Below are 27,694 nucleotides of genomic sequence, written 5' to 3'. Positions count from 1 at the left end.
CTATCCTGGTGCACACGAGTGGGAAAATTTCCAACAGATACTAAATTGAAACAACCAAACAAAGATTATAGCTCATCTTTCCTATCCCTATCTTTTAAGAAATCTACATTAAAATCACCACAAACTGCTAACTGCTTCTTTTTGTCTGACTGATAGCTCAATAATGCCTCTAGATTTTTCATGAATGGCTGAAAGTTACCTTGAGGGGATCTGTAGATTGTTACAATTACTACAGAAGTATATTGCAGTAGCAATTCACAAGCACATGCGTCAAGGATCTGATCTACACAAAACCTATTTGTTTCAATATTTTTGACTTTGTGTCCAGTTTTTATATAAGTAGCAACTCCTCCTTTTTCCATGTTGACTCTACATGAATAAGATGCTAATCTGCAATCCCTTAAATTTAACTTCTCCATACCTGCGGTTATACGGGGTTCAGAGAGACACAAAACCTATACCTTCAGAATTTACCCTATTTTCTAGGGATACAAAAAACTCATCTATCTTATTTTTCAATCCTCTAATGTTCTGATTTTATTTCTGTGGATACTGCTACAGACATTATGACACTGTTCTGTTTTAATCTCTTTCAATACTCTCTGTCTGTAACCTGACTGCAATGTAAAAAATGTGTCCGTCTGACTCCAGTTATCATCGGTATTTTCTCTTGTGTGCATGTGGCCTCCTTTACATTTTCTGCAAGAAGATCAACTAATCTATTCCTCCCCCACCTATTCAGATGCAGGCCATGACTAGTGTAACCCCACCTCCCAATTGCATCAACAGGCACAGCACAGATATGAGATTTAGTTTCTGCCAACAGTAAACCTCCCCTCCAGCTCTCTGTTAATGCGGTTGACAGCCGTATTAACCCAGGGCTGGTCATGGAGCTGCAAAACATCCACACGAGTGTGAGCTATTGCTGCTCCTATTACATCCAGGTCATACCTAATACTATAGTCCGAATTGCTGGCCAGGCTGTTTCCTGCTCCTCCTACTATAAGAAAATGGTCCTCACCATCAAAATCTTTGCACAAGGCCCCTAGGTTTTCTGTAACCTGGCTAAGCTTAGCACTAGGTTTCACAATGCTTGCGACCTGGTACTCGACTCCTAGCCTATCCTGTAGCAACTGGCCTACACTTCTTCCATGACTGCTACCTAACAGCGGGACTCTTTTCTTTCTGCTTGACTTTACTTTAGACCTAGCATTACAATTGTTACTATGAGTCCGCTGCACCCTACTTTGCTGAAAAACGGTTTGAGGCTCTTCTACTTCAGGTAACAAATCAAACTGATTGCTCACTGGAATCTGGAGGTGGTGGCATCGTATGAAAAAACAGTAGAGACACAGTGGTGGTGTGGCTGAAAATTTGATAGACTGTCATACTCAGACATTTTGGAAAATTTGCTCTAATAGAAGATCTCGTTAGAATGCTGCTGCAGTATCTCTCGAATTTATTGGGGAGACCCCAAAGACTATAACCTGGGAGCAGTCTGAAAACAGGCAGTTTCCTGTCTGTCAGATTTCCCATAGGGAGTCTGGAGAGGGCATCTGCATTAGAATGTTAATGGGAGAAGCAATAATGTATGGAGTACCAGTAACTGGATAAGTACAAAACTAAATGTTGGAGCCAGTTATCCATTTATTCGGACAGTTTAGTCTTGATCCCAAACAAAGACAGCAAAGGTTTGTGATTTGTACTAAATGAAACCTATTTCCTCAAGAGACAGTGTGGAATTTGTGCACTTAAGTGGCAGCAGGAAAAGGCAGTTTTATTTCCAAAACAAGTATTTCTGTGCTTGCTGTGAAGGATGGCCACACTAACAAACTTGTCCTGATAATTGTTTATACTTCACAGAGAGCATTGTTTGGCCCAACAGTGGATTTCCATGATGCCTGTAAATCCCCAATTTGGAATGCATACTGTCCAAAGATGGAATGTCAAGTCCAAAGATGGTGTGCCAATACTAAAGTATATTAATTAATTAATCATAGAGGCAGGTGAACTCCCATCAAATAAGAATGTAACAGGTGCATTTCTAATTTCCGCACATAATAGTATTTCTTACATAGTATTTCTGTCGCACAGTTACATCCTGTAATGCTGTTTAACTAAACAATAGACACTCGCTGGTAGCTATCTTTCAGATTCTGATGTATTTAAGCTGTTTGCCTTTTATGAAAAACCTGTTGGTGCTCGACCTCATAATGAGAGTCCTGATGATGTAGATCTTAAGTGAAACAGTCGGATATTTCCAGTCAGATATTTGTTTGTAAGACTTTTTCACTGCAATATCACTTGTGAGGAAAGAGTGTGCCTTTCACTAAATGCATTTATTCGTGTTTAACAATAGTATTATGGAAAAGAAAGATTGCTAGTTACCACATAAAGGCAGCATTGAGTTGTAGACAGGCAAAGTGAAGTGCCCGAGACAGTGACTGCATGTGTGTGTGTGTGTGTGTGTGTGTGTGTGTGTGTGTGTGAGAGAGAGAGAGAGAGAGAGGGAGAGAGAGAGAGAGAGAGAGGGAGAGAGAGTTGTGCTTGTGTGAATGTGTGTATGTTCTGTTTCAGGGGTTTGTCCAAAATCTTACAAGTAAATATTTTAGAGTCTTTTTGATTTTGTTTGTCTGTTACTCAGTGTATCTTCTGTGTGGTGACTATAATCTATCCTTTCCACAATTGTTTTTATTATTTCATCTTTTAGTTTTCATTGTTTTATTCATGTTTAGTGAGAACAGTGATAAGCATACTGATGAGAACTCTACCCCCCAACAACCACCACCATCACAGCCACTGCCACCACCACCACCACTCTGTCTAAAGAAGCAATGTCTTGTAAACCTCCAGATTATTTTAATGGACAAGAGATATCTGGCTCCAGAAGTATTTTTTTCTGTTTAGTTCAAGAAGAGTCAGAATCTGTTATATTCTGTGATTTATTTGCACTTATTTGGGATTGAATAAAATCTGTGTTGCTGTTGTTGAAGCTTGCATACAATACAGTGTGTGTCTGTCACAGACTTCATCCAATCAAAAAGATGGCCATAGATAATACAATGTTTCATTGATCAACACTCCTGTGTGAGTGAGTGTGAAATGTAAATGATCTTTATCATTCCTCATAGAAGAAGTAGTACAAATCTGTTGTGATCTCATTGCATAAAAATTTGAAATATATTAATAAGTTTGGTAATATACTATGTAAGTGACTAATGTTTATACAACCCTCCCGAGAATGACATTAACATCTCTTATAAGATGAGAATGGGAAAAAGTGTGTATAAAAGGTAAACTAGGAATTTTTATTTTTATTTGCAGTTGAGTTGTATTCCACACTTCATCTTGACTTCCTCACATTTGTGATTTTTTTCCCTGAATTACACAATAACACCCTGGCTCATTTGACAGCAGTGGTGCAACAGTAGTTTACTAAAAAGTAAGTCTCATTTTTTCCCAAACTTTTATTTGCCAGATTTGTCAGCTTCAGGCCATATCGTCTTCCCAAAACATAAAATGTTCAAGATTTAATTCAGTTGACGGGATCCAGAAGACTTAACCTTAAATGCAAAAATTCTGAAGAATGATTTCTCTGAGACTACTATGAGGTTGAAAACTCGTACTGAGCAATGTACCCTGTCAAATTGACCCTACTATGGGTAATTAAACAACCATTATGACTATGACTTTGAATTTGTGGGTTCTTATGGACTCCTCTATGCATAAACTGTGCACATTTCACCAAAAATCTCATTGTCATACTTGATAGCAGTTGACAAAAACTTTCTTGCAATAATATTTGAATAAGCATCACATTTTTGAGATACTTACTGTGTAGCAGGTAAGTTCTTGTCTGTGTTTATTGAACGCAAAATGAAAGATGTTCTCTACTGCAACAGGTTGAATCTTTGGAGTTGCTGGCTCCTGTTGTTGGTGAACTAGTTGGTGGAAGTATTCGTGAAGACAACCCAGATGTCTTACAAGAAAAGCTATTGAATCTTGGTTTACAAGAATCACTTGCCTGGTATCTGGACATACGTCGCTTTGGAAGCATCCCTTCTGGAGGATTTGGACTCGGTTTTGAAAGACTGCTTCAAACATTGTTGGACGTGCACAACATACGGGACACAGTTCCATTCCCTCGGTGGCCTCACAATTGTAAAGCCTGAGGAATGTTTTGGTGAGTTTTTATTTTTGTTAAGTATTTGTTTGATTGTTTGTGGATAATGAAAGAAAAAGTCAAATAACATTTGTTGCATACTTCGAATTGAAATGCACACAACTCTGAAGGAGCTCTGCTATTATTTATAAAATATTATGGCATGAACTGTGTAATATAAGTAAAAATGCATCTAATTTGATTTAAAAAATGTACAGTTAAACAGTTCCTTTTAGGTCATCACATACAGTGATACCAGCATTTAGTATTGTTTGCTGAATTTTTATTTTATTTATTGCACAAATTTTATTCAATGAAGTTTTTTTTCCTGCTAGTGTCCCCCTTATGTGCTTATTGCAATGTCAGATTTTGTGGTTAGTAGTCATAATGGTTTTCAGAGGATAACAAAATTCCTCATGCATATTTATGTCTAATTTTTAGCCTGGTTCATTGTTGATCATTCGTCAGTAGTCTCTTGAAGGTAGCAGCAAGTCTCATTGCAAAAAATTCTTGGAGTATCAATGACCACACATCTAGATCTGTTCATCTACATGTACATACATATTCTGCAAACCACTGTGAAGTGAATGGCCCAGGGTACTTAGTATGGTACCACATGTTAGAGTTTCTTCCTATTCCATCTGCATGTAGAATATAGTCAGAATTACTGTTTAAAATACCCAGCTGAATGCCTGAAAACAGTTTAAGTCACATATTTGACAGGAAAGTTGTTTTATTTTCACTACATGGTCCATTTGTGTATTATTAACTTCTAGTTTGCACTTTTCACACGAAAGCCCCAGCATACAGCTAAACGTTTTTCAGTATTCCAAGACACTTTGCACCCTTCCATAAAACAATTGTTCCACATGATACATACTTTTGATGAACACTTACATTTTATATCTACATCTGCACTCTGCAAGCCACCTTGTAGCATGTGGAAGATATTACTGTCACTTTCCCCTTTCCTGTTTCAGCCACAAATGTTTCACAAGAAGAATGAATGCCGATAATCATCCAGTGGGCTCGAGTCTCTGTAATTACATCTTCTCAGTCTTTTTGCAAGATATACATCGGAGGAATCAATATATTGGTTGACATACAGGAACAAATGCTCTCAGAATTCAACAGTATACCTCTTCTGCAACATCTATCACTAGATTTGGTGGAACATTTCTGTGATGCTTTTGTGCTCATCAAATGAACCTGTAACAAAACACACTGCCTTTCTTTTGATCTTCTGTATTCCTTGTGTCAATTCTATCTGGTAAGGATCCCATACTAAAGAGTGGTATTCAAGTATTGCTCGAATAAGGTTTTTGTAAGCTACTTCCTTTAATGATGGTCTACATTTCCTGAGGATTCTTCCAGTGAAGCTCTGTCTGGCATCCATGTTTTTTATGTTGTCATTCCACTTTATATTGCTCCACACACATACTCCTAAGTATTGTAAGGAAGTTACTGCTTCCAGTGATTGTTCAGAAATTGTCTAATCATACAATAATGGATTTTTATGCCCATTTATAAGTAGTATGTTAACATTTGCTCACGTTGGTGGTCAAGTGCCATTCCCTGCACCAAGTGTCAATCATGTGCAATCTTACTCCATTTTGTTACAGTTTTCTAGCATTGCAACTACTCTGTATAAAACAGCACATTTTGGGAAGGCGTCATGGACAAACAGAGCAAACTGGGTTTCACAAGATCTTTATTTTCGGAACCTGTGTTGATTCCTGCAGAGGAGATTTTTGGTCCCCAGAAATGTCATAATAAGCAAGCTTAGAACGTTGGCCACTGTACTCCTGTGATGACAGTGGTGCTTTCACTGTGTGAGCACAGAACAGCACTGCACGGTCACAGTGCCCCCTATCAGCCATTGAAGTCCATCTTCTCTGGTGAGCATTCAGTCTCCACGAAACCTGATACGAGACTGTAGTAATGACTTTACTTCAGATATACACATTTTGACTGAAAGGTAGCCCTCACAGTTTAGGATGGAAACAATGAAACAATGGAAAGTTGCCATAGTTGTTCATCACTGGGGTTAGTATTCAAAATGGTGGCATCTGCTGTAGAAAAGCCGTATTGTATCATAGAATATGCAGAATCATTAGTAATTCTTGTTTGAAGACAATTTCAGGCCAAGAGTGGTAAAGTGGCACCAGATCATCACAATTCTGTTCGACAGGCAAAGCAACTAAAGGAGACGGGATGCATATGCAAGAAGAAAACCACAGGATGGCCATCCATCGAGAATGGTGTGATGGAAAACATTTATAAGACCTTGGAAATAAGTCTCAGAAAATTCGTGTGTTGTGCCAACAGAGAAGTGATCAAGGACATATGTAGATTAATGGTTTTGCAGACAGACTTGTGTTCTTTAACAAATCCACATTTCATTTAAGTGACAAAGTGAACAAGTAAAATTTGAGAACATGACGTGCACAAAACCCACATGCCTCTCTGGAACATGAACTTGAGTTTCTGAAACTTTGTTTTGAATGCCATAATCAACCATTGAGTCTTTGATGCTTTCTTTTTCATATAATCTACCATTACAGCCATAACCTATCTTGATATACTCTCTGTCTCCTTGTTGCCTCAGTTGACAGAAGATATACTCGACTTCATTTTGCAACCTCACCACATTGGTATAACCTCATACGTAGTCACCTTAATAAACATCTTCCACAGTGCTGGTTGGTTGTCTTGGGTCGAATGATGTGCCATTCATGTTGTGCTGCCCCATGTCACCAACTGTAAACCAATGTATATTATCTTTAGTCAGTTTAGTTAATTCCATTAATCGGGTTACATCAAATGGATCTGGCAAGAAAAGCAGCACTTGATAGACATCTGTCATGTCACAAATGGAGCCCACATCAAACGTCTGTGAATGTCCATAGGAACTGTGAGAGTTAACCTTTCAGTCTTTATGTGTATTTTTGAAATGATGTCGTTACTGTTGTCACAAGGATAATTTCTTTTTGTCCCATTAATTCTGAATCATCTTGTAAATGGAATGTTGTATAAGAGAAACTGATCCAATAGGGAAAAAATGGTTGCTTTTTATTCCTGCTCATCTACAGCCAGCTATCTTGAAGTATTTCCTTGACACTCCAGCAGTGATCACCTGGGTCTCTTGAATACTCTAGGCAAAATCAGACACATGTATCACTGGCCAGGTCTCTACTGATCTGTTTGACCCTATGAGCAATGGAAGCCTGTGCCATAATTATCTCCAGGGCATGTGATACTAATTATTCCTGTTGCAGCACCAGTCCATCAGATTGGAATTTACCTCTTGAGGAGATTCCCATAGGGAGCAAACAGGAATAGATGGATAATAGTCTTCAACGACTGACTCACCTACTATTCTGTCACCAGAGTTGTGCTGACTGCAGAAACCCCAGAAATTGCAAAATTCTTTGTAGAACTCCGTTTGAAGGATGGAACACCCCATGGGATAATCTCTGATTGTGGAAAAGTTTTCCAATCAAAAGTAGTGTCAGAGGTAATTTCCCATTCAGTATCACCCGCAGTGACGATTGCATACCACCCACAGAAGAATGGCCTCATGTAGGCATTATTAAGATGTTTGCAGATATGCCTTTGATGTACATTGATACTGAATAGAGGGATTGGAAAGATTTATTGTGTCTTTTTACACCTGTGCAAAAAGTGAGACTATAAGAAAAGTTATGTAAGCACTAGTTTGGGCCATATCATATCTATTATCATGTGTTGGGCATCACATATGGAACTGAGATTATGAACATTCATCTAGAAGACAAAAATGCCTACTCCAGTCCTGAGGGGCAGATTGATCATAGTAGCTTGTCATTCAAGGAAACTAAAGACCTGCTCAACAGTCGCGAAACTTCAATAAGAGGGACTGCCTCTGACAGTCATCGTAGTGAACAGGACATGACAACACAACCAGAACATGAGACTCCAATAGTGCTGCCGTACAGAGGACCATTGACAAGATGTAGATCTAGGGTTCTGTAATCAGTTCCAATGAGAACTTCTGAAACAGTAGGTCAGGAGAAGGAACAATCCTGAGAGCTGTGGTGCATGCAGTGTGATGTAGCGTTCAGCAGTACATGATGTGGTTCGTCAGTGCAAACCCAACCACAACCAATTATTTGTTATTTAGTATTTATCGTTTCTGGAAGGTTTTCAGAATTTATGATGCTTTTCATGTTATATTAATTTTTGGAATATTCAGTGTTCATATAACTAGCAATGCTCTCCATCCAAGAGTGCTGTTCTGTTCTGGTTGTATTTTGATGTTCGTAATAAATGTGCTTTCAACGCGAAGTTTTGTATTTCATTATGACCTGCCTTCAAGTTTGGACTTGTGTGTGGTTATGGTGTAAGAGTATTACAAATATCAAATAAATTATAACAAATGGTCGTATTGCAGATATTTATCTCACGATATCCATGTTGATAGAGTAACTATAATTACTCACTGTAGAACCTGGATATTTATTTGTGTTGGATTTTATTCATGCACTCCACCAAATAATAATAATAAGAAGCGTTTTACATGCATTTTGATGATATATTTTCTCTCTTTCAAAGCAACTTTTCACGACATATGTGCATCATCTGAAGTTTGCAATCACTAATATGGACTCTACACATTTTCAACACTTTCCCAACACTCTTGAAACTAAAATTGTCTCCAAAAATGAACTGTAACTCTGTCTGTGGGAACTGATGCCCCTGTGTAAATATAATTATAAAAAATTATGACGTTACATGTAACTCTTTAAGTATCTACAAAATTACATTTATAACTGAAATATATGGATTTACAAAACTGTGAGTACAGTCTTTTGTTTTAAAAATTGATTTAAAAGTAATTAACATTATAAAAATTTTGAGAAATATTGGTATTTTAGACAAATTTTAACAAATATAAAATTAGAAGCAATTAATTTGACACATAATTGAATTTTGTGCTAATTATATTATTACCAATACCTCCTTCATATTCTTTGATCTTGAATAGGAGTCATACATTCCAGATTAATTAGCTTTTTCTTAGATAATTAAAATATACGGTAAAACAAACTGCATTGTGTTGTTTTTGGAACATTGGTTATACATGACATTAGTTCTGCTGAAACATTGAGAAAACATCCTTTTTTACACGGTATTTGTGAAACATATTGATACACACAGTCTACTGTTGATTGCATCACTGTTGAAATGGAGTGGATAGTGTAGTATTAGCAGCAGCTTTATTCATCCATAGATCTTTTTACAGGGATATAGGACATGTCAAAGTATTTACGAGTTCAGACCAATTTAAAATGAGCTAATCCGTATACACATACATTTATGGACTTCTAGTTAGACACAATCATTAGATTTACTCCTGGTATATAATACTTCTTTTACAAATAACTTATTATGTAATGTAATGCCACTATGTTCTCTCACATCTCACTATCAGTCAGTGCACACACTATACACACATCGTTTCATAACACTTCAACAGTAGAAAAAAACACACACTCACACACACACACACACACACACACACACACACACACACACTGGTGATCTCTGGGCCAGGTGTTAGTTTTGTGCTATGTGTAGCTTGAGGGTAAGTTTTTCTAGGAAAGGAAAAAAGAAGGGAAAAAAACATAGTGTGACGGTCTTATATGGAATGTTCGATGTTTTATAAACATTGTTATTATTATTATTATTATTATTTATTTATATAACTCTCTTTTTTTACCAATCCCCTCCTCTGTTTTATCTAAGTAATCCTTCAGTGTATAAAATATATTGCATAACAGGTACTTTTCAGCTGCCTTTTTAAGTACGTGTATTTTTTGCAATTTCTTTACTATATTTTGGTAATTTATTGTACATTTTTATTCCTTGGTAGAAAATACTGTTTTGAGTTTTATGTTTATTTTTTCTGGGTAAACATAAGTTGAGGCTAGCTCTTTTTCCATGGTCATGGACAGAGCTGTTTGTGCAGTAATTACCAATGTTATTTTTGATGTGTACAACTGACTGGTAAATGTATTCACATGAAGCAGCTAAAATCCCCAGTGTTTTGAACAGATCTTTACAATGAGCTTGACTACTATTTTCGGTTATTATTCTTATGGCTCTTTTCTGGAGTTTGAAAATTGTGTTCATATTTTGTGCATTTGCTCCCCAAAAAAGAATGCCATAACTAAGAATTGAGTGTACATATAAAAAGTATGCAACTAAAAGACACTGCGTGCTACACACTGTGATAGGATTCTAAGGGCATAACATGCTGATGACATTCTGTTTGCAAGTACCTTTGTGTGTTCACACCACTTCAACTGATAATCATTATTCATTCCTAGAAATGTTACATTCATTTACCATCTTCAGACTGTAATTCATGGCATTAGTTTTCTTCATGTTCAATGTCACTTTATTGCTTATTGACTAATTGTAAACTTCCTTGAGAGTTTCATTTGCTTTCTGCAAGAAGTGCTCATGTTATCTCGGTGATTATAATATTGCTGTCATCAGCGAAAATAATTTTTTCACCATGACTAACACTACTGGGAAAATCATTGATGTATATCAGGAATAGTATTGGACCTGATACACTGCTTTGCGGAACCCCTATACTAATGTATTTTGGTTCTGATAAGTGTTTTACTAAATGTTTAGATCTATTTGAAGTGTGTGTTATCTCTACTCTTTGTACCCTGTTTGTTATGTATGATTGAAACCAGTCATTAGTTACCGCTGCTATTCCTAATGCTCCTAATTTATTCAATAGAATCTTATGGTCGACTGTATCAAAGCCTTAGAAAAATCCAAAAATATGCTTGTGACACACTCATCTTTGTCAAGAACATCAAGAACAACTTTTCTGAATTCTGTTATGGCTGGGTCCATAATTTTGCCACTTCGGAAACCAAAGTGTCTTTTGCTTAAAAGACTGTATTTATTCAGCTAATTCTTTAATCTGTCTTTCATAATTGCTTCTATTGGTTTTGAGAATGGTGGCAGCAGGGAAATGGGCTGGTAATTTTCTATGCCTTCTGCATTACCTTTCTTAAGCAAGGTACAGCTCTTGCCTGTTTTAACTGCTCTGGAAATGTCCCTGATGTGAAGGATTCATTTATTATATTTGTTAAGGAACCTTGTATAATCTCTATGCATTGTTTCAGTACACACATTGGTGCTTCACCTAAGCCTACTGACTTTTAATTTTTTTTAATTTTTGAACAGTTTTATTTGCTTCATACTCTGTGGTGGAAGGAACACCATTGTATTTAGTGCAACATTATTTACAGGTGCTAGATTTGTTTTTGGGAATTTTTGCAGTAACGCCTCTGTTATACTAGAAAAATGCTTATTTACATAGTATCCTAAGTGTTGTGGATCATATTTTACCTTATCCCCCCTCACTTAGCGCAGTATGTTATTCTGCATTTGTTTGCCTCTCCCCGTTTCCTTTTTTGTAACATCCCAAACTGCTTTGCTTTTATTCTCTGCACTCTATATTATTTTCTCATTAAATGACTTTTTTCTTGCAGCAATCAGCAACTTCCTATAGATCTTTTTCTATCTATGATAGAAATTTAAGAATTCTGGATCATTGCAACTCTTTTTCTTGGAACTGAGGTATTTAAGTGTTTGGGAGGACTTCTTAATACCTGCTGTTATTCATCTGTTTTTGTGAGATGTTGCTACAGACATTCATACCTTTGGAAATGCCTTTTCAAAGTTCAATTTAAATAATGTGGAGAATTTAGAAAATTTCATTTTCACATTGGTTTCCTTATACACTTCATCCCAGCTTTGTTTTGCTAGTTCTTTTGAAAAATGTTTTATTTTGATTTGTGATAGATAATGTTTGTAGGCTTGTTGTTTAGGGAATGCTTCAATACCTGATTTTACTGTTATTTGACAGAGATGGTCTGATAGTCAGAGATATTTTACAGCTACATCACGTTTTTTTCCCTATCCATATTTGTGGCCACATAGTCAATTACTGATGAAGACATTGTAGTAACCCGTGTTGCAATATTGACCAATAGGGACATGCCAAAACTTTGAAGGATATTTATGAGGGTGCTGCTGGATTCACTTATGATATTAATGTTGACGTTAATGTCCCCACACAGAGTTATGTTGGCTTTTGTACTTGACACTTTATGTAGAACTTCTGTTAATTTATTGAAAAAAGTGTCCACACTACCACTGGGAGATCTAGATACACACAAAATGACTAATTTCTTGGTGATATCAAGCCCTGTTTATTCAATAGCTGATATTTAAAAGTATTTGTCTTCACTTACTGTACTAAGGTAATGTCTTGATTTGAACTGTGTTCCTTTTCTGATATGAATGCATGATCCTCCACCCCTTGGAGCAGTTCTGCAGTAAGAGTTTGCTTTTCATATAATGATAATACTACATGTTCAATTTCTGTGTCTCTATACCAGTGATGAGTAACACAAACTACTGTGCTGTTCAAAGATTGGAGCTCAACTTCTAATAGTTGTATTTTATTTTTTTAATGATTGCATGTTTTGATGGAGGATTGTTCAGTCAGTGAAATGACCCATGTTACTCTTTCCAATGGTTTCTTTTTCTTTGTGACATCTCTCTCTCTCTCTCTCTCTCTCTCTCTCTCTCTCTCTCTCTGTGTGTGTGTGTGTGTGTGTGTGTGTGTGTGTGTGTGTGTGATATTTGGAGTGTTAAAATCTTTCTTTTGAGTGTTTGTTTCAGTATTTTTTAATCTGCTGGAGATACTCTTTAGGTGGGGAAACCTGTTGTCTGGACTTGTCCTAAAAACAACTTACTTTTCCTACCCGTAACCCCAGGTAATGGCATAGTCCATATCAATTCAGGCAGGCTAGAAAAAACTCTTACCTTCATAGTCTCAGATGTTATTGAATTAAGTATATGTTAAAATGAAGGACTAAGTAAGGAACACACATTTTTTTGTTTTCTCCAAAGAAATTTCTGCTCCGAGATACAGCCTACGAAAGATGATACTGCCCATGCCATTTTCAAGATGCGAATTTTGGAAAGAGTTTTGACATGCTGTGTCTCTGGAACAATTCTAGATATTTTGTTGTTTTTTTATTTTAAAGATAATTCCTTTATGATTACAAAGAAATCCTCCATTTTGACTTATCTGTCAATGTCCTTTTATTATAGCATTACGAATTTTTTTTATAATTTATGGATTTTTTTTTTTTTTTTCAAAAATTCCAATCCATAAAATTTTTATATTTTTCTGTTGATTACTACCATATAGTTCTACATTCCCTGAAAAAGAGAGCTTCCACTTTTAGGTTGATCAGGTTTTATAAACAATTGAAATTTTTGCCACACATAAAACCTGTTTTATTACCACATATCACATAATAGGCTCATAAAAGTCAAATCTTAGTCTTATGTAAAATGTATGTGAAAGGTCTAAAGACTCAAAAAGGTTTCAATTTATACAACTTTTGTGTACTCTGTTTTGTACTGAAACTAGCCAGTCCATGAAATAAAAATGTGTTTCACTGCTTCAGTATCTTTCTTTGATATAGAGTGATGCCTTCCTGATGAACCAATAGGAGCTGCAGCACTTACAGTCTTCAAAACATTGTGAACAGGAGGTGAGCACTGATGGCATTGTTGCTCTCCTTCGGCTGGAAACTTCTATCCAGCAGTTGGTCCTTGTCGTAGCATAATGTTCACTACAATTTCGTTTAACTCATAACAGGTGTCTATAATCTCAGAAACCTACCAGCCACAGTCATACACACGCCACAAACATCCCCCTTCTCAGGCTGTGAATCTGAATATTATCCTGCTCTTTCTGAGGTGTTGGCCGAACAAACAAAATTTCTTCTTTCTTGATCTTTAAAGTGCGTGCAATACGAGTTCGCCCATCACTTTTGAATCCAAAAATGTATCTTCTGAATTACTTTCACAGGAATAATTTGTTTGGACAATTCTTATTTCTACTCATGGAATTCTTCAATTTCCTCTTTGGACCAAAGAATGAGAGCTGTGGATATGTAAGATTTCATGACTCTTATAAAATCCTCAGAATTCTGAATCACAGCTGTATTTGGTCTGGAAAGATTATGTTTTGTAGCAAAGTGCTTCAGCAGGCCTCGTGTGCCATCACAAGGCCCCTTCCCATGACCAGTAGCACTGTATGTATACCCAGTCAGTTGGCAAAAGCAACTACTCAACAATTTTTAAAATGACTAGGAGCACCATCAGAAATAATGATGATCTTCTCTGCCCAGTTGCAGTTGAAGAATTTTGCGCATTGCTCGCAAAGCATGCACTGAGTCATGCCCCTTGTCATCACTTATAACTGCAACACTTGTGGTCTTGTTTTCAAAATACGTCACTCTTGTAAAAATAGAAACCTAGTCATTACTCCAATGATACCCCTGTTCTTCTTGTGGGAAAATTACAGACCAGTTCTCAGCAAAATCACAGTGAAGTACTAAACATAGTTCTTCAGCCTGTACACACCCTTTCACTTCTGCAATGTGTTGTTGTTGCAATTTATTCGGATGCTGGTGTGTTACTACTTTCACTGACGATTTACCAAGTTCATCAATGAAACTGTCACAGGCAACAGTTTTCTTAATTAGTTCATTTTCCTCCCATGTCGCATATGTAATTTCTGTAGAGTTATCTGCTACGTCTTCCACACACAATGTCTGTAAAGACAATCCTCCCTTTCCAGGGCAGTCAACACCCTCTTGAAACAAACAAGTCTCTCACTTTACATCATGCCCAACCAAACTGTCATATGTCATGTGCTCCAGTAAGTTTTTCAAAGTTAACACACAAAGTTCAATATACAGACATCTCGAGGTGCATGTGGAACCAACCACTTAGGTCTTCCAGTATGTGAAGTTATGAAGTTGTTCTTATAATTTGCAAAAGTTTCTTTAATACTGCAAGTCATGTATCTCTTCACTTTCACAATTTTTTGACCTTCCAACTGTTAGAGTTGTAGTTTCTTTTTTGTTGGCACTCTGGGGAGAACAGTCCCATTTATCTTCCAGATAAAATGACTGCACTATTTGAGCTTGAGCTGCTTCTACAGGATGGTCTTCCAAAGACTCCTTTTACAGACCTCACATTTCTTGATTTATATACCATTTTCTTTGGTACTGATGGAACATGGTTCAAAATTGTTTACTTTGAAAAAGTCTTTGGAATAATAGTTAAAGCTTTTCACTGTGGGATGCACAATATTCAACAACTGAATTGATATTTGTGAAAAATTCCTGGCAAGAGGTGCAAGAGTGCTTTGGTTCATTTTCTTCTGAAGATGGAATTTGTACTTTGAAGAGTGTCATCAGTTTTGCTATAATGTATTCATCCATAGCTTTAATAATTCCTCTGCGCTTTCTTGTTGCATAGAGCTTATGACTGAACTTCATTGACCATAGTTTCTTAACAGGACTAACACCTACCTCTGTAGTTGACTGATTCAGGGTATTAAATTCTTCCTCTTTTGATGCAAAATGTGCATCATCTGCACCTTTGTTCAGATACTGTCATTATTGTTCTGTCAAAACATTTAGAACATAAACAGTCGTCACTGGAAACATCTTCACTTTGAAACAGAGTCTTCAGATGAGAACGCTTATTCCCAACCTGAACAAAGTCTGTTTTTTTGTTTGTCTTGTATATCACTCTTTTATGGAGATGCAAATGGGTCAGCACACTTCAGTCAGACCGATGACCTTGCTGTTTGATCTCTTCCCCCAAACAACCCAACCCAACACTTCAGTCTCCTGTGGTCCCAATCGGAAGACATTTCAAACTGTCCTTTTCACAAAACACACTGCAACTTTGTCAACTGTAAAATTCCTCATGAAAACACAAAACTCACTGGATGGTCTCAAATTTCAGGCTGAAAAAATTTTAGTGCTGATCAACTACAATACATAAACCTGCAATGAACAACCACAACAAAGCAACTGACAAGAAACTACAACAAAGTGATAAATAACTGTAACAAAGACAATAGAAATAAACATTGTAACAAAGAAATTAATAAGAAATAACTTCAGTGAAGACATATATTACCATTGAAAGTTAAAAAAAAAAAAAAAAGAAACAAGAAAAGACTTTTTAAAATGAAACTAGTCCAACTTAAAAATGGAAGCTCTCCATTACAGAGAATATACATTGTATTAATCAAAAGAAAAAAATCTAACTTTTCTGAATTGGCGTTTTTGAAAAAAAAAATTCTATAAATTATAAAAAAATTCAAAGGCGGCAGTGAAAGAACTTCGACAGATGTGTGCAAACGGAAGATACCATTGTAATCATAAAGCAATTATCTTTCGAATAAAAAAAAACCCTCTAACAAAATGTCTAGAACTGTTACAGAGATACAAAATTTATAATTTTTTTCAAAATTCGCATCTTCAAAATGGTGTTTGCAGTGTCATCTTTGGAGGCCTGTATCTCAGGGCATGAATTTCTTTGGAGAAAACAAAAAAATATGTGTTTCTTACTTACTCCTGAATTTTAACATATGCTAAATTCAATAACATTTGAAACTATGAAGGTAACCTTCCTGCCTGAAGTGATACAGATTAATCCCATTTGACCATGTGTGGCCCAAGATCCACCCCCTATACTTTCATGAATCAGCTGTACCAATCTTCCCTTCCCAGTCCTGCTTAGGTGTAGGCCATGCCTAGTGAAACCTCATCTGTTGATAGTCCCAATGGGCACCAGAGAAACATGAGGAAATTGGCTGCCCTCAGAGCCATTCCTAACCCCACATTGATTCGCCTCACAGCTCCATCAAGGTGTGGTCGATCATGATGCCGGCACAGCTCAACAAAGTGTAAGTTGGTGCCAAACTGTTTCCCACCCCACGCACTATTGCTACATGATCGTCTTTTGTAAAGTTGTTACACAAAGACGCTAAGTCCTCTATCACAGGACGTAGTCCTGCATTTGGCTTGAAGGGCTTGAAGATACTGGTGGTTTGGTATTCTGCCCCTAAACTTTGCTGCAACTTAGGGTCTACACCTCGCCCATGGCCACTGCCTGGCAGCAGCACCTTCTTCTTCCTAACACTTTCTACACTCCTAGGCTTGTTGGTCTCAGTAGAAGTGTGCTGCACATTTCCTGCTCCTTGTTCTACCTCCTGAGGCTCTTCTGCACTTACCTCTGGCAGTGGTAGATACCTGTTTTTCATGTTGATGATAAAACTGTAAGATTGCGTTCTCTTTCTTCCTATTCTGCTACCAGCTGCCAGTTCCCAAACACCCTCCTCCTCCTCCTCCTCCTCCTCTTCCTCCTCCTCCTCCTCCCCCTCCCTATCTCCCCTATCTCCCTTGATCCTTATCAGTTCCTTCCTTTCTCCATCCAACTGTGCCTGAAGGGCACAGATTTTCCTTTCTGGTCCCCCCCCCCCCCTCCATCTCCCCCTCCCCGCACCCATACACCCCCCACCAGTAGGCTCACGGTTCTTCCATGAGTTTGTGCATGGCTTACATGGGGCCCCGAGATATTGTGGCCAATTCCTCATTTCCTGGCTGCATTTCCTTCACCCTGCCCCCACCCTCCATATCCTCATCCCTTCCCTGTTGCCACCTCCTTCCTCCCTTTCAGTGCTCTGATTTATTTCGCCCTGGCTATCCACCTGTTTTCCTGTATTGGTTGCAAATTTTGTTCCTTTTGCCTGTTCTTTTATCCTTTTTGGCATTTAGGTCCCAACTTGTGATTTGACCTCCACTTCCAAATTTACTGTTTTAATGGGAGCCATATGGGGAAGAACTCCCTCCCTGGCATCTGTGCTGTGGATTCCTCTCCCTCCTTCCTTCTCCTCACCCATCCACACTGTAGCCCCCTTCCACCCTGCTAGGTCACCAGCATGTGTAGCCAGTCCATGTTGTGGGGTTGTTATGTACCCATATGGCTGTGACCCCTGACAACACAGGGATCACACTACTGATACCTGAGCTGTTCCCTCCCCATGTATGCCAAGGAGTGGTTGCTTATCTTCTTGGAGCATGGGAACTCCCAGCAATGGCCGCCATGCCAGATGGCCCTTGCCATGGCTGGGTGGCACCCGTGGGGAAAGCCCCTGGTTGGAGTGGGTGGTATCAGGACAGATGCTTGACACATGAAGCATATCAAGCTGCAAAAATCTAGCCGTTCTCAAACGACCATCTCTTCAAATGGTGAAGGATCTTTGAATGCTGCTTTGTATGACAAGGCAACCTTCCCTTCCCTGGCTACACCATATGAGGAGGGCCAGGCTCGGCATCTTGGTGTGAAACCCTCTCCCAATTACCTCATCTGTATTATGATGGACGGGAACATATTCTCTGCCACAGTGGAAAATATCAAGGAAAAGTTTGTGAAGTGGAGTCTCTTAGTAAGATGCAGTCTGGCTCCCTGTTGATCAAAGCTTCTTCTGCCACCCAATCAGCAGCTCTTTGTGCCTATGATAGTCTTCGCAATGTCCCAGTGTCTATCACTCCTCACCGATCTCTGAATATGGTGCAGGGGGTAATTTTTCATAGGGACCTTACCCTGAAAACTGATGAGGAATTCTGGGCTAATCTGGAGCGTCGTGGCATTCATTTTGTTCAACGTGTGCAGACGGGTCACAAAGACAATGGGAGCGATACTGGTGCCATCATTCTGGCTTTCTAGGGGATTCCCTCCCAGAGAAGGTCAAGGTTATATGCTACAGATACGACATGAAACCATACTTCCCTCACCTATGCAGTGCGTTTGGTGCTTGCATTTTGGGCATATGTCTTCCTGCTGTACATCAGATACCATTTGTGTGGAGGCTGTGTCCACCCACTCCATGAGGGAAGCCCCTCTGTCCCACCACCTGTGTGTGTCAATTGTGCTGACCACTATTTCTTTCGCTCTCTGGATTGCCCGGCTTACTAGACAGGAAAGAAGATCTAAGAATACAAATCCATGGATAGGCTGTCTTATTCTGAGGCTTGCCAAAAATATGAGAGACTCCATCCAGTGTCACTATCTTCAACTTGTGCCTCTGTTACTTCCTTTCCTCCTCCTCCCTGTCCTTACCCCAGCCCCATCCCAATCTCCCCTCCCCCTCCCCTGAAGTTCTCACAACCTCCCGTCAGGGAAGCCGAAGGGGTGCCGCCATTCTTTGGCATCTGCCAGTGATTGGACTCCCTCCCAGGATCCCTTTCATTGGTGCCTCTTGGGCCAGAAGACACTTACCACCACTTGACCACAACGAGCACCATCTGTGCACCCCAACGTCACCTGCTCTGTTTCAGTTCCAGATCTTGCCCTGCCCCCCTCCATCTCAGAAAGAGAAGAAGAAATATAAATCCCAAGACAAGGCGCCCCTGGAGGTGCCATCTCCCCCCTAGCAACCTGTGTCTGACATCTTATTTATGGATGTCACGCCATCCTTGTCGGTGGCAACTACTGACCGAGTGACCTGACCTCCTTCTCAGCTTCTTCATGTCTACCTTGGGCTCACGCCACATGATCATCCAGTGGAATTGCAACAGATATTATCATCACCTACAGGAAATGCAACGTCTTGTCTCCTCTTATTCTGCATTCTGTCTCATTCTTGAAGAAACGCATTTCCATGATGACCACTCTCCAACTTTTCGTGGTTATCGAGCATTCTGTCGGAACCATGCTTTCCCCGGGGTAGCATCTGGTGGGGTCTGGACTTTGCTCACTCCAATGTCATTAGTGAGTGGACCTCCTATGTACCACCTTGGAAGCGATAGCAGTTCAAGTGCAAACGACTCCGGCAATCACCATTTGCAATATCTAACTGCCCCCCAGGTAGGCCACTTGCTTATGTTGCACTGTCTACCTTAATCCAGCAACTCCTACCCATGTTTCGCTTCCTAGGAGACTTCAGTGCCCACCATCCAATGTGGGGGGGGGGGGGGGGTGTCACTTCAATGGGTAGGGGTATCCTAATTGATCAACTTATCACAGGCCTCAATTTGTGACCCTGCAATGATGGTTCCCCTACCCACTTCAGTGCTGCTCATGGCATCTTCTCTGCTATTGATTCACGTTCTCCTCCACTGCCCTCATGGCTTCCCTACATTGGTCATCCCATGATGACCTTTGTGACAGTGACCACATTCCAGTGATTCTATCATTCCCCTGCTGCTGCCAGACAGACAGGCCCCCATGTTGGGCACTCAGCAGGGCCAATTGGCCTTTATATATATGTCTGCTGTCCACTTTGATACTCCCCTCTCGAATGCCATTGATGTAGTCATGCAAGGCATCTCTGCTACTATTCTTCATGCTGCTGGCACTGCTGTCCCCATATCCACAGGTCCCCTTTTCCATTGGCTGGTTCTATGGTGGACCAAGGATGTCGCAGTTGCTGTCCAGGACCACTGACAGGCACTGCAGCGATTTAAGCGACACCCTTCACAGACCAACCTTCTCGCTTTTAAACGTGTCTTTGCTAAGGCTCGTTACCTTATTAAGTGAAGTAAAAAGGAATGCTGGGAGTGCTACATTTCCTCACTGAGGACATATGCCTCTTCATAGGAGGTTTGGTCAAAGCTCTGTAGCCTCCTGGTCCGTCAGCGACAGTCAACTGTCCAGGGTCTGAACCTCCAAGGTGCTCCACACACTGATCCATTGGTCCTCGCAGAACACATTGCACACTTTGCAACGGTATCATCGTCCTCTTCCTACCCTACCACCTTTCTCTGGCAGAAATGCAGAGTTGAATAGACCCTCCTCTGTTTCATTCCGCACCACATTGAGCCCTTTAATGCACCCTTCGCTGAATGGGAATTGGTGCAGGCTCTTAGCTCTTCACGAGAGACAGCCCCAGGGCCAGATTCAATCCACAACCGGATGATCCAACATTTGGACATTCCCCGGAGGCAACAGCTCCTCAGGGTCGTCAACCATGTTTGGCTCACGGGTACTTTTCCATCACAATGGTGAGACAGTATAGTTTTCCCCATCCTTAAGACCAGGAAAAACCCAATGTGAACGTACTTTGTAAACTGCTTGAAAGGGTGGCCAATTTATGATTATGTTGGGTAATTGAATCTTGGAGCCCTTTGTCCCCATATCAGTGTAGCTACCAGGCAGGGCAATCTCCAACTGACCATTTACTCCGATTGGAATGAGCCATCGGACAGGCTTTTACTCACTGCTGGCACTTTGTCGTGGTCTTCTTTGACATACATAAGGCGTATTCCATGGCTTGGCGCCATCAGATTTTAGTTACTCTCCATGACTAGGGCTTCCATGGTCCCCTTCCAATTTTTATTTGCAAGTTTTTATCTTACCGGCTCTTCCGTGTTCGAGTTGGCACTTCACTCAGCACTCCTCAGATTCAGGGTTCTGTGCTAAATGTCACACTCTTCCTCATTGCCATCAATGGACTTGCAACCTCTGTTGGGCCTTTGGTTACCCCGGCATTGTATGTCACCAATTTTTGCATTTGGTGCAGCTTCCACTCGGAAGTGCCTGCTTAGGGCCAGCTCCAAGGTGCCATCCGATGGGCCTCTACGTGGGCCACCACCCAAAACATGTCTATTTATGCGTTTTTGTCGTCCACCCACAGTACACCCAGATCGAGAACTTCATTTAGGCAACCAGCTCCTTGATGTTTTAGCACAGTCCCGATTCTTGTGCCGTATTTTTGCTAACAAACTGACATGGCTGTTTCACATTCGACACCTAAAGAGTGCATGTATGCAGGAGTTTAATGCTGTCCGCCTCCTGGCCCACACATCTTGTTGTGCAGACCATTCCACTCTTCTCCATCTTTAACGTGCTCTGGACTTATCCAGACTAGATTATGGTAATTAGGTTTATGGCTCAGCAGCTCCTTCCACTTTGAAACGCCTTAACCCTGTCCATCACTGTGGGGTACGTCTCTCTATTGGTGCCTTCCACACTAGTCCTGTTGATCGTCTCCTCACAGAAGTGGGGATTCCCCCTCGACACATCTGACAGAGCCAACTCCTTGTTTCTTACACAATCACCATCCACCAATTCCTGACCATCCTGTGTACCCTGTGTTCTTTGCCAATAAGGGATATCTCCCTCCTAACACCCGGCCACGGGTGGGATCGCCGGTTGGCATGTGTCTCACTTCCCTCTGTCAGGATCTCCCTCTCCGCTCATTGGACTACACCCCGTGTCTTTCCTCCCAATCCCCCCCCCCTCTCCCTCCCCCTAGGATGGTGCCTAGACCATGGATTAGGACTGATCTATTCGAGGGTCCTAAGGTCTATGTCGCTCCTATGCGTTTCTGGCACCTTGTCTGTATCATCTTTGCAGAGTTCCAGGGTGCCACCATCTTTTACACTGATGGTTCTAAGACTATTGATAAGGTGGGATACGCTTTCACATCTCCTGCTGGCTTTGAGCACCATTTATTGCCGGGGTCATGTAGTGTATTCACAGCAGAGCTTCTAGCCATTCACAGGGTCCTCCTTTTTGTTTCTCAGGCCTCCCTCCACAGTGTTTTAATTTGTTCACAGTCCATGAACAGCCGGCAAGCTATCAACTAATGCTACTCTCATCAGCCTTTTGTCTCTGCTATCCTTGACCTTCTCTCTACTCTTGAGCATGCCGCCTGTTCAATTGTCTTTCTCTGGGTTCCGAGTCTCATGAGCATCCAAGGAAATGAATTGGCTGACCATTTGGCTAGAGAATCGGATACTTACCCCCACTTCCTTTCATGATTGCAGCTGCAGATATGCAGATCTACATCAAATCTCTCTTTGCCCAACGGTGTGGAATGTCATCTGGAGCGCTACTGCTCATAGTAGTAAACTCTGCTCAATCAAGGAGACTACTGCAGTTTGGTGCTCTTCTTTCTGCTCCTCTTGGAAAGAGTCCACTGTTTTATGCCATTCTCACATTAGTCATACCCGGCTCACCCATTGTTTCCTCCTACGTAACGACCCACCCCCACAATGCGGTTGTAGAGCCAGACGGATGACATCTCACATATTGGTGGAATGTCCCCTTCTTTCGGCCCATCTTGTTAAGTATAATCTTCCCGATTCCTTAAATTAATATTAGTAGACAATCCATGAATGGTTGAACTGGCCCTCAGCTTCCTCCGTGAAAGTGGTTTTTATTTCCAGATGTAAGGTTCTCCTTTAGTCTTGGAGCAGGGGCAGGTTGGTTGTAGTTGGAACTTCTTTCAGTCTTCTCAGTCTGTGACTCCATGACCGCCCCCCTTTTTTCCAGTTTTTAGAATTGGAAACTACAGCCGTAATTTTTCCCAAGGGCATGCAGCATTACTGTATGGTTAAATGATGATGGTGTCCTCTTGGGTAAAATATTCCGGATGTAAAATAGTCCCCCATTCGGATCTCTGGGCGGGGACTACTCAGAAGGATGTCGTTATCAGGAGAAAGAAAACTGGCATTCTACAGATCGGGGCGTGGAATGTCAGATCCCTGAATTGGGCAGGTAGGTTAGAAAATTTAAAAAGGGAAATGGTTAGGTTAAAGTTAGATATAGTGGGAGCTAGTGAAGTTCAGTGGCAGGAGGAACAAGACTTCTTGTCAGGTGAGTACAGGGTTATAAATACAAAATCAAATAGGGGTAATGCAGGAGTAGGTTTAATTATGAATAAAAAAAATAGGAGTGCGGTTAAGCTACTACAAACAGCATAGTGAACACATTATTGTGGCCAAAATAGACACGAACCCCATGCCAACTACTGTAGTACAAGTTTATATGCCAATTAGCTCTGCAGATGATGAAGAAGTTGATGAAATGTATAATGAGATAAAAGAAATTATTCAGGTAGTGAAGGGAGGTGAAAATTTAACAGTCATGGGTAACTGGAATTCGACAGTAGGAAAAGGGAGAGAAGGAAACATAATAGGTGAATATGGATTGAGGGTAAGAAATGAAAGAGGAAGCCATCTGGTAGAATTTTGCACAGAGCATAACTTAATCATAGCTACCACTTGGTTCAAGAATCATAAAAGAAGGTTGTGTACATGGAAAAAGCCTGGAGATACTAAAATGTATCATATAGATTATATAATGGTAAGACAGAGATTTAGGAACCAGGTTTTAAATTGTAAGACATTTCCAGGAGCAAATGTGGACTCTGACCACAATCTATTGGTTGTGACCTGTAGATTAAAACTGAAGAAATTGCAAAAAGGTGGGAATTTCAGGAGATGGGACCTGGATAAATGGACTAAACCAGAGGTTTTACAGAGTTTCAGGGAGAGCATAAGGAACAATTGACAGGCATGGGGGAAGAAGTACAGTAGAAGAAGAATGGGTAGCTCTGAGGGATGAAGTAGTGAAGGCAGCAGAGGATCAAATTGGTAAAAAGACGAGGGCTTGTAGAAATCCTTGGATAACAGAAGAAATATTGAATTTAATTGATGAAAGGAGAAAATGCAGTAAATGAAGCAGCAAAAAGGAATACAAATATCACAAAAATGAGATCGACTGGAAGTGCATAATGGCTAAGCAGGTATGGCTAGAGGAAAAATGTAAGGATGTAGAGGCTTATCTCACTAGGGTTGAGATAGATACTGCCTACAGGAAAATTAAAGACACCTTTGGAAAGAAGAGAACCACTTGTATGAATATCAAGAGATCAGATGGAAAGCCAGTTCTAAGCAAAGAAGGGAAAGCAGGAAGGTGGAAGGAGTATATAGAGGGTCTATACAAGGGCAATGTACTTGAGGACAATATTATGGAAATGGAAGAGGATGTATATGAAGATGAAATGGGAGATATGATACTGCGTGAAGAGTTTGACAGAGCACTGAAAGACCAGAGTCGAAACAAGGCCCTGGGAGTAGACAACATTCCATTAGAACTACTGACAGACTAGGCAGAGCCAGTCCTGACGAAACTCTACCATCTGGTGAGCAAGATATATGAGGCAGACGAAATACCCCCAGGCTTCAAGAAGAATATAATAATTCCAATCCCAAAGAAAGCAGGTGTTTACAGATGCGAAAATTACCAAACTACCACTTTGGTAAGTCACGGCTGCAAAATACTAACGCAAATTCTATACGGACAAATGGAAAAACTGATAGAAGCCGACCTCGGGGAAGATCAGTTTGGATTCTATAGAAATATTGGAACATGTGAGGCAATACTGACCCTACGACTTATGTTAGAAGCTAGATTAAGGAAAGGCAAACCTACATTTCTAGCATTTGTAGACTTAGAGAAAGCTTTTGACACTGTTGACTGGAATACTCTCTTTCAAATTCTGAAGGTGGCTGGGGTAAAATACAGGGAGCGAATAGGCTATTTACAATTTGTACAGAAACCAGATGGCAGTTATAAGAGTCGAGGGACACGAAAGAGAAGCAGTGGTTGGGAAGGGAGTGAGACACAGGGTTTTAGCCTCTCCCCGATGTTATTCAATCTGCATATTGAGCAAGCAGTAAAGGAAACAAAAATTCAGAGTAGGTATTAAAATCCATGGAGAAGAAACAAAAACTTTGTGATTCGCTGATGACATTGTAATTCTGTCAGAGACAGCAAAGGACTTGGAAGAGCTGTTCAGCAGATAGGACAGTGTCTTGAAAGGAGGATATAAGATGAACATCAACAAAAGCAAAATGATGATAATAGAATGTAGACAAATTAAGTCGGGTGATGCTGAGGGAATTAGATTAGGAAATGAGACCCTTTAAGTAGTAAAGGAGTTTTGCTATTTTTAGAGCAAAATAATTGATGATGGTCGAAGTAGAGAGGATATAAAATGTAGACTGGCAATGGTAAGGAAAGCGTTTCTGAAGAAGAGAAACTTGTTAACATCGAGTATTGATTTAAGTGTCAGGAAGTCGTTTCTGAAAGTATTTGTATGGAGTGTAGCCATGTATGGAAGTGAAACTTGGACGATAAGTAGTTTGGACAAGAAGAGAATAGAAGCTTTTGAAATGTGGTGTTACAGAAGAATGCTGAAGATTAGATGGGTAGATCACATAACTAATGAGGAGGTATTGAATAGAATTGGGGAGAAGAGGAGATTGTTGACAACTTGACAAGAAGAAGGGACCAGCTGGTAGGACATGTTCTGAGGCATTAAGGGATCACAAATTTAGCATTGGAGGGCAGCGTGGAGGGTAAAAGTCGTAGAGGGAGACCAAGAGATGAATACACTAAGCAGATTCAGAAGGATGTAGGATGCAGTAAGTACTGGGAGATGAAGAAGCTTGCACATGACAGGGTAGCATGGAGAGCTGCATCAAACCAGTCTCAGGACTGAAGACCACAACAACAACACAACAACATGAGTGTTTAATGTTCATTATTTTATAATTTGACTCCCCTGACTAGACGCATTCATTTTTAGCAGATCCTCCTTCTTCTGTAACACACTTCAGAATTGCGGTACTGATTTAGATATGGGTAGTTCGCGAACGGATGGGTGCAAAGGAACGGTTCACCAAGATGAACGAAAGGACCGAGGAACGAATTCCAAGGAACGATCGGTTCATAGTTCACTTCGGTCACGGCGGTCTACTTATAGTTCCCGGGAACGAGGAAAGATCGGTTCATAGTTAACTTCCGTCGCGGTGGTCTACTTATAGTTCCCAGGAACGAGGAGCGATCGGTTCATAGTTCACTAGTTCACTTCGGTGGTGGCGGTCACTTCGGCAGTTCTCGTTCCAGCCTCGGTCGCATGCTCGTCTCAGTCTCTGTCTCCCTCGGCAGCACTCGTTGTTCTACGCATGACCACTTGTCTCAGTTCCTCTGCCAACTGCTCCTAGTTAGTTCAATATCCAGTTGTTTGTTTCATTCACTGCGCTCGCCTATTTTACATGTGTTCCAAACTGTTCTTGCACTTGGTTCAGACTATTCAGCATCCACGACCGGTAATCAAAAAGTATTTTATAGTTACGTAAATTACATAAAAATTATGTTGTATGTAATAAGTACGTCTTTTCAGGTAACAAAAGGGCATATCAGCTCACTTTATTGTATCGATGAACAGCACAAGACATACTTATAACAAGGCAATTTTTTTTTGTTATTCATATATTTTTGTTTCATTGATTTGATTTAACAGCTAACTTTCAATAATTTGCTTAATTTTTAGTGTAAGAAAATTCATATAAAATGATTTTCGTGTATCTTTCATATACAAAATATTACATTTAGGAAGGCTCTAATTATTTTAAGTTTGGTTGTTTCCAATCAATTTGCATTGCCTGCTAATTTGGTGTCCTTGAAGGGAAAAAAAAAGTGCGTTGTGGGTCATTTAGGCTCGGTAGGAAAAGCGGTGCCTCTCCATTTGAAAAGATATAGATTGCCATAAAATCGTAGTTACTTATTATCTCAAAAACATATGTTCAGAAGGAGCTTTCAAACCAAAAACTTTATTACTGCAAACTTTATTATTATTATTATTATTATTATTATTATTATTGTTATTGTTATCATTATCATTATTATTGCTGCATTAACTTTAATAATGCAACATCAGCTAATTTTTACTAAGCGTGTGGCGCAAGTATGAGAAAACCACATTTTATTTTA

General features: G+C 39.9%; 1 protein-coding gene across 3 annotated transcripts in view; it reads left to right on the top strand.

The window, feature by feature from the left end:
* LOC126365965 (probable asparagine--tRNA ligase, mitochondrial) overlaps nucleotides 1-27,694 on the top strand; it is a 97,887-nt gene that overhangs the window by 55,994 nt on the left and 14,199 nt on the right. For all 3 annotated transcript variants that reach the window (XR_007566281.1, XM_050008761.1, XM_050008760.1), the window contains one exon: nucleotides 3,903-4,183. Coding sequence is in view for 2 of the 3 variants with exons in the window: in XM_050008761.1 (XP_049864718.1) it covers nucleotides 3,903-4,172 (270 nt within the window). In the remaining variant the exon portion in view is untranslated. The remainder of the gene's footprint in view (nucleotides 1-3,902; nucleotides 4,184-27,694) is intronic.

This window comes from Schistocerca gregaria, chromosome 4, assembly GCF_023897955.1.
Source record: "Schistocerca gregaria isolate iqSchGreg1 chromosome 4, iqSchGreg1.2, whole genome shotgun sequence".
Taxonomy (NCBI): Eukaryota; Metazoa; Arthropoda; class Insecta; order Orthoptera; family Acrididae; genus Schistocerca; species Schistocerca gregaria.
This window is presented reverse-complemented; position numbering and strand designations above follow the sequence as displayed.